The sequence below is a fragment of the Limulus polyphemus genome, unplaced genomic scaffold (genome assembly GCF_000517525.1).
Source record: "Limulus polyphemus unplaced genomic scaffold, Limulus_polyphemus-2.1.2 Scaffold110, whole genome shotgun sequence".
In the NCBI taxonomy this organism is placed as follows: domain Eukaryota; kingdom Metazoa; phylum Arthropoda; class Merostomata; order Xiphosura; family Limulidae; genus Limulus; species Limulus polyphemus.
Window position 1 is genome coordinate 1,093,307 of NW_013665720.1, and position 8,452 is coordinate 1,101,758.

Consider the following 8,452-nt stretch of genomic DNA (forward strand, 5'->3'; position numbering starts at 1 on the left):
ACAGCCAAGACAAGTTACTTTGTACAGACCAAAGGACACCTTTATGTTATTTGATACGGTAACATGAGTGCTTGTCAGCCTCGTAGTTGTAACTTCTGTATTGTTAGCCAGGCATGGGTGAAAGGTCAGTATAATAAAAAATAATAAATATATATAAATGTATAGTCTTATGAGATTTAAGCTATTTCATCTAAACATTTATGTTTTCACGTTATAATTTGTGTTCATTCTAAAATGAAAGAGGCATGACAATAAAACAGATGTTTAAGTATTTTTTTAAAATTTCTTTTGAAACAAAGGAATTTAAACATAGATAACGTAAAACTTTGATTATAACATACATTATAATGTTAACTTCATTGACATAAATGGATAGTATAATTGTTTAATTGAATTTTGAATGTAACTCAGTAACATAAGCAGAAAGGATTTTAGAAAGTGTAATCGTGCTTATAGGGTTAAGTTAAATTGCAGAACAAAACATATTTTCATTTGACAAATGAAGGATATGATTACAAAGAGAACTCTTGGACACAAAAACCCATAGCAGCATTATCAAGATAATAAACATGTTGACAAATGCTTACAAGAAAGATGACTGAAGAAATTGGAATCTTAACATTTCTATTTGACCACATACCTGTCAAGTCTCCTGGTGTGGTTCCAGTTGCAGTTGATTCCTTTACTATGCTCATATATAGCCTTGGAAGCCAGCATCCATATACTATGGCAGTTTGTTAAGATGTGTGGTCTGAATTTGAACCTTGCTGTCCTTTGCAAAAAACTTGTTAGAATAGAAACTATGGTGTCAAGCAATGAAGGAAGTAGTTCCAAGGAAAGCTAAATACCTGGAATATTTTTTTCTAAACTGTGATTATTTATTTATTTTATAATTTTTATGCAAAACTAAGAAAGGGTTCTCTGCAAAAGCTATTTCTCAAAATGTTTGGTCTGACCAGGACTAGATAAACATTGTTATAGCACAGCCTAAAAGTGTGTGACATGTTTTCCAGCAACCATTAACCTTCAGTTTCACAATCTTAGCATTCTAACCACTAGGACAAGTATGATTATCTTTGAACACTAATTATCTACTGTACAGTTTGCCTGTTTTTTCTGTATACCAAAAGTAGAAATGGGCTTGCATACTTGTACGAAAACAAAGAAGAGAGATAATTAAATTTATCATGTGTCGAAAATCACCAAGAATAGAAATATATCACAATGTAATCCTAGTCCTACAAATCTGTTATTCAGTTCACAGATCAAATTAACAAGCTTTAATGTATGACACAACAATAAAAACTTGTTGGTACAGGTTATCATTTAAAAGCTAGTTATCCTTCCCATACTGTCAATCTAAACATTGTCTAGTGTACTTCAGCATATACTTTTCTATTTGTTGAAAACACTAATTGTGAAACAGATATATTGCCACACTAGTTCTCAGAGTTTGAGAAACACATTTTGTTATATTAAAACTATTTTGAATATGCAAACCAGCAAGTCATTTAGCAACCATAGCTGGTTTAAAGTCAAGATGGATTGACATATATTACAACTACATTTTCATATTGTTTGGCATTTCATAAGTAGTGTAATGCTACTGAAAATTTTTTTCACTTTTGGAGAAAGATATGTAACAGTCTTTCCAATGCAAGATATTCCTGCACTCAGCCCACAAAGATGTGTTCTAAGCTAGGATTTAAATTTTCCTAACTGGGAGATATCTCATTAGGTATTGGAAAACAAAGGAGCATGGATTAACTTTGGACACTTAAACCATGTGAAAGACCTGCAACAAGTAACACAACCATGGTAACTGAAATGCAGTGTCCTGTTATGCCTGTAATGATCCATTTTAGTTGCAACAAGATAATGTACCGATTGTGGAAAAAGTTAAAACATGATATAAAAATCAAACTTTTACATACATGATAAAGGTACAGCATGCCATTGTGGTATATTACAGTACACAGGTTTCATGCAGTCAGTTAGGGCCTGCTTATTGGATGTTCAATAAATATCACATCACTGAATATGGGTCTATGTCCTTCTTTGAATTCTGACTGAGTTTGCCAACAAAGAAAGAAGCAGTACACAGAATGTATAGAACAACAATCTTTATTTAACAAAAACATGATCAAAAACAGTTACAACACATAGTTACAGAACAGAGAAGGAGGTTGTTGTAAGTATGTTGAAATGATAAGAGATTATGGAGAAATCTTTAATTCTTGTGCTACAGCCAGGTGAAAGTACACATGTCACGACCTTTTACAGTGTTACATTCAAAATTTATATAGATCACTTTATTATCAATTTATGTCAATAATCTTAGCATTAAAATGTAGCTTAAGTTTTTATATGTGAGTTTTAACTCACTAATTTCAAAAAGAAACATTAAAGAAATATTCAACATCTTCATTTTTCTGTTCGACATTATGTGTCAGAGCTCTGACTTCTCCTTTTCAAAATTTTGTAACATGAAATATAGGCATAAGCAAATGAGGGACTTTTTGTAGGGGGGAGCTGTATCATTTTTACCCGAATGAGGTTATGAGTAAGAAACTTCTGATACCAGTTTTTCCTGAATGAAAGAGGTAAAAAGTGCCCAAATCACCATATTTTCTGCTTCTAATTTTATCCAAACAAAAGCTGCAAATTTGCCTCAATGGCCATATGTATTGCAAGCTAGGGGGCTACTGCCCCCCTCCCCCCCCCATCAGGTTCAAGAGCAGATTGGACCACTACGCAATTTACCAACAGAAAGGACAGCCTTCTACCTTGGAATGTCTCAAACTATTTTTCCTGCAAGAGAATGTGGTTAATGGCCAACTTTAGAACCAAATCCTGGGTACAGCTATAATAAGGAAAAGTTAGGTTGATTACATGAGCGACTATTTCTAAAACTGTACATGTTAACTAAAGGGATAGGAAATGCATGGTTCTGTCCTGTACCACACTATCATAGATATATAGTTATGAATGATTATAATAGAACTTGAATAATCATGACACATGTTTTTAATTATATTATTTGTTTCACTTTAATATAACTTCAAGTAGAATGTTATCACTATATTTATAAGCTAAGGCATAAGGATTTTATCAAAATCATACCAGTTATAGTTGAGATAGTACAATAATAGAAGACAAGTGGCTTAGGTTAATTGTTTCTAATATGAAACTATGTTATTGTCCAGTTTTGCCATTATAAACAGTATTGCAAAGAATATTTTAGGTTAAACTACACAAAATTTTCTATTTAAAAATTTCTTTTTCTCAGGAATCTGATGCAGATAAAGAGGATGCTGTAAACTTGCTTCATAAATGGTTTATAGAGATAGAAGGAACTTCGTTACCTGACAGAACTGTAGCCTGTAGATATGCTGCTGTCCATGTATTGCTAAAAATAGCATCATTACTAAGGGATGAACGACATATTCTAGGTTTGTGACTAAATAGAGTAGTGATAAGTGTGACTCATCACACAGAAATGCTATTGCCCTTGTGCATCTGTGCCTATGAAATTTGCATGCCACTAGCCTTGAGCTAACTCCCTCCCATATTGATGTGTTTAACGTGAACTGCACTGGTGCATGATGCTGTCATCATGTGACAGTAGTTCTCCACCAATAGGAGGGCAAAACAACCTCTATGCATAGTAACTGCCCCTATGAACTTGCACTCTTGATAATTTCATTCTTTTCCTTGGCATTACATTGAACATATGTGTCAAAATTTTTCATCTAAGTTTAATTTGATGAGATTTACATTTGTCAACAAAACTTTGGTTTTTGTTTTACACTAGCTTTCATTCCAAAAGCATTGACTATTATCTTGAATTTTCAAATTATGATAACTTCTACTTAGTCCTATGTGAGTGATGATGCTATACACATAGACCCTATTTCTACTATGACTTCTGTAAACATTGCAGCCTTTGTTCAGCATGAAGTGGATTACAACTTGCCTACTAGGCCTCCTATTCCTGTCCCATCAACCAACATTCTTTCTCCTCAGTCATGAATGGCCTATTGGCCTCTTTCACTGAATTTATATACTCCTCTACCTAGACTGGTCTTTTCTTCCTCAGCCAACTGCTGTTCAGGAGGGCAACTGTACTTTCTTTACTATCTTTTTTCCATTTCTTACCTCTCTTATTGTTCAGCTTTGGATCAACTCTTGAGTCCTGTTTGGACTTTTCGTTGTTACTTATCACAGACACCTCCTTTTTGGGGTCCCCACCATCTAAGTTTAATTTTTGCACTTGGCTCCTCCACTACTTCAAAGTGGGATTCTAGCATTTTTGTGAGTGGAGGTAAGTTATTGTCTTGAAAGTTAGCATTTTCATAATCTGAAAATGTATTTCCAATAGATACTTCCACACATATTTCCACCTATCCTCTCCACTTCTGGTGCACCATTTTTCTCTTGCCTTGTCTACTAATGAAGTTATCACAAATGGATAGGGGGAGTTACTGCACATGCATCAGTGCAGTTCATGTTAAACACGAATTTAGACGGAAGTTATCTCAAGGCTAGCGGCATGCAAATCTTATAGGCAGACACATGGGGGAAATATCTACTGGAAATACATTTACAGATTAGGAAAATGGAAACTCTCATGTTAACAAGAAAACCTGTTTTTAAAATACTCTAGATATGAACTAGTATTCACAGCAGTAGTTTCAAATGTTTAAATCTGCTACATTTGTAAAGTATATCATAATGATTTATGACAGGTACATGGAACATAACATATGGAAAAATGTTCAATATAGTAATAATGTTAGGTAATATAAATTGTCAGTAATTGCATGAAGCTTTAGAAATTGTTTTCACCATCTGCTAATATTACCTTATGTAAAATATTAAATCTTATGCAACTTAGGGCCAAGCACAACCTAGTAGTTAACATGCAAGGCTGTGGATCTGAGGATCCATGACTTGTGTCCTGTTACCATAAAATAGAAAATAGTGCTGCACACTTTTAGGCTGTGGATGTTTTATATGAATGGTGGTCAAATCCCATTTTTCAGTTGTGACAAGAGTAGCAGAAGAGTTGATGGTGAACTGCCCTCTCTCTAGTTTATCACTTCAATATTAGAGATGGTTTGCTGATAGCTTTTGTTTAGCTTGGTATGAAATTCAAAAAACAAATAATGTAACTTCTGCAACTTTTGTTGTAATGGTGTATATTATTAATATACATCTCTTATGTTTAATAGTACAAATCACCAGTAAATTATGAAGTTTTAAAATTTCTTTACGATTTCTTCTAAATAGCTCATTAAATGCTTATGTTAAAAATAAAAAAGCCTTGATGATATATGGTTAAACAATTCATAAATTGATTGGAAACTTACTATTTATCTATTTATCATTCTATAAAAGTTGTATTGCATAAAATTTTTTGTTGTTTGTGCAATACTAACAAAGTTAAATGAGGTTTTTAATAAATGTGAAATTTTTTATATAAGGTTTCAGAATGATTCCATTGTGGATTGCCGTGGTCAATCTTCTACAAGATGATGAACCTGTGATCAAGTACATGTGTGGAACTGTGATCTCAGTCATTGAAAACAATTCAGAAGGTAGAAAAATGATTTTTGTAGTTGAATAGATCATTTGAGCTTTTATGAATTTGACCTATACTTTCAGAGTTGTTTATTACTGTAAAATGGCATATTTATTAGAATGTCAACTGATTTGTTGAATATTTATTTGGTGAGAAACAAGGAAAACTCCCTAAATTTGATATCCTTCCATATTTTTTGATAATGAGTTGTGTTATAAAATTGTTTTGTAATAAGACTTTAGTGCAATGTATTGTTTCTATAGATATCTTAGTATTTATAAAAAAGGTGGAGTATTTTTTCATATTTCTGAAGACATTTAAGAAAAATTCTAACTGTAATTTCACATTTAGGATTACAATATTTGGTAGGTATCTAATATTAAATTTTATTTTTACCTAACACTGTTTTACATAGTTATTCATAGACAAACTTCAGAAATTCTTCTAGACTTGGATAAATGTATATGGATTTAGTGGGTCTGTCATAGTACTATAGTTACCTATTACAAATACATGTGTGTGTGTGTGTAAAATTAGATTAAACATATTATTTTAGCTATCTGATTATTGAGTTTGATCTGGATTGTAAATACATCTGCCATCTGTTTCTCCAGTTTTGAAATTATATATTAGAAATTATTTTGCACTACTCCTGAATTTGTTGTAACAAAAGATATTTGTGACCAATAATTTATATAAATGAGTACTTGTTACACACAACAAGTCTCTGGTGTCTGGATGCCTCTGTTAATACTCAGTTATTTTAAACTGTATTTAATCGTAAAAGAATATTCTAGAAAAATATTTTAAACAGTTTCAATCATATTAAATTTTGTGATCCTTTCTCACCAGTTGATAACCGTGATGACTGCTGTTATCATATCAGTTTCAGATGCATATGGATTAAAGAATTACGTAGTCTGAAATATTTATATTGAAGGGAGTTGAGTGATGTCATGAAGGCCACCTAGTCTTCCAAGAAATGTTCAGCATATTTTTCCATGTACAATGTGGCTGGCAATGTTGTACTGGAAATGGAACACATTTACAACAGTGCATGGAAAAATATATTAAACATTTCCTGGAAGACCAGATGACCTTCATGATGTCACTCAACTTCCTTTACATATCATTCAATTGATTACACCACCATTCCCAGTTTGCCCCTGAAGGAGAAAGGTCCACATTTTGAAAGTGCTTGGGTTATAGAATTTTTATCATTTTGTGTCAAGACTTATTGAACCTACATGTTTTTCTGACATCATGAATATTTATTTATATGAAAATTGAATTCAGAGGACCCTAACTAAGTTTTACAATGTAGTGTCATAATTTAAAGGCACGGTGAATAGAAATTGCTCAGAGTAAAAAATGCACATTTGTCTAGATGAATAATGGAATTGAAAATGTGAAATCTTTTTATAACTGTTGACTGAAAAACAAAAAAATTTACGTAGTTTTCTAATTATCAACTTTTTTTTACTGGAAATAGCATTAATTTTTTTATGCTACTATACTAGAACAGTTGTGCTTTAAGTGATTTTTGTATTATTATGACTTTATAGCTGCATTTTTGTGTTTAACATGTAAATCTTCTTTTGTTCTCCATCAAAAACTTCAATTTAATTTTCTTTCTTTAATGATAATTTTAATTATTCTCTGAGCTCAATGTTTTAAATATTTGAAATTGTTGAAGTATTTTTATCACCCTACATTTTATTTGTAGCTACTAAAAATGAAGTGCAAGTGTCCTACATGTAATTGATATAGGATGAATTCATGTGTATAGTGTAGAGATATCATTTAATTCATGTTATTCATATCGATATATATATTTGCAATGTACACAGACATATATATACTATAAGACACAAGTGTAACTTATATATATATATATATGATAACTATTTTATTCAGTATTAATAATAGTATTTTTAACCTAGCCAGCATCTTACGTCAACACGTGGGCTAAATAGCCAGGTAAGGGTCCCCTAGGGTTTGGGAATAATCATGTATAATTTAGAACTACCGACCAGAGGGAGGACTAAATCACATTAATATTTTTAATTTTTCTTGGTTGAAAAATGGCTATTGGAATGTTGAGTGCTCCTGTCTCTCAGCTTTATCTTTGTCCAAGAGATAATTGTGTTAATGGTCTATTGTTCCACATAAGAAGATGAAAGAAAATTAACAAACTGAATTACTGTTGATTATTATGTAAGTTTCAGTTTTTAACACATTTGAAATAAAATTAACATACTTATATATGATATCATTAGAAACCTTGAAAAAAGAAAGAGTTGAATACATTTTCTAAATTGCTTTATGGAACCTGTATTGTTTCACACTTTAACATGTGTCAGTTTTTGTTTTGTTTTTCAGAATGTGATATTAGAAACAAGCCTGTCGTTCCTCAGTTAGCTTTGAAGATAGCTGTTACACAGTTTATCCAACTATTAGGTTCTACTTTTCCAGCTCATTGTATGTCTGTTCTTCTTCAATGGTGCTTGCATTGTAACTTGGATGAAAATGGCTATCAGGTATACTTTTTTCTCATAAACTACTTATACGCAAATTCAGTAAAACCTCTTCCCCCTCTCCAGCAAGGAGAAGAAACATGATATGTTTTCAGTTACATCAGTTATTCCAATCGCTTAACATTTTCAGTAAATGAATGTCCCTATTTTTTTAAATAATTCTCTTTAAAAGCATAAGTCATTAAATGAGCTTGTGTATGTATATATATATATATATATATATATATATATAACTAATACGTAGTTGTTAGTTAGTAGTATAACTAACTAATTATAGAGTAGTCGTTTAGTTAAGTAAGAAAAGTAAAACGTAAGTTTAAATTTTAAAGTT

General features: G+C 31.6%; 1 protein-coding gene across 1 annotated transcript in view; it reads left to right on the forward strand.

Annotated features, from left to right (window-relative positions):
* Window positions 1-8,452, forward strand: part of LOC106471143 (thyroid adenoma-associated protein homolog) — a 239,364-nt gene that overhangs the window by 221,899 nt on the left and 9,013 nt on the right. Inside the window, exons 15-17 of the mRNA XM_022400645.1 lie at window positions 3,290-3,452; window positions 5,487-5,600; window positions 7,967-8,124. Of these exons, the coding sequence (XP_022256353.1) occupies window positions 3,290-3,452; window positions 5,487-5,600; window positions 7,967-8,124 (435 nt within the window). The remainder of the gene's footprint in view (window positions 1-3,289; window positions 3,453-5,486; window positions 5,601-7,966; window positions 8,125-8,452) is intronic.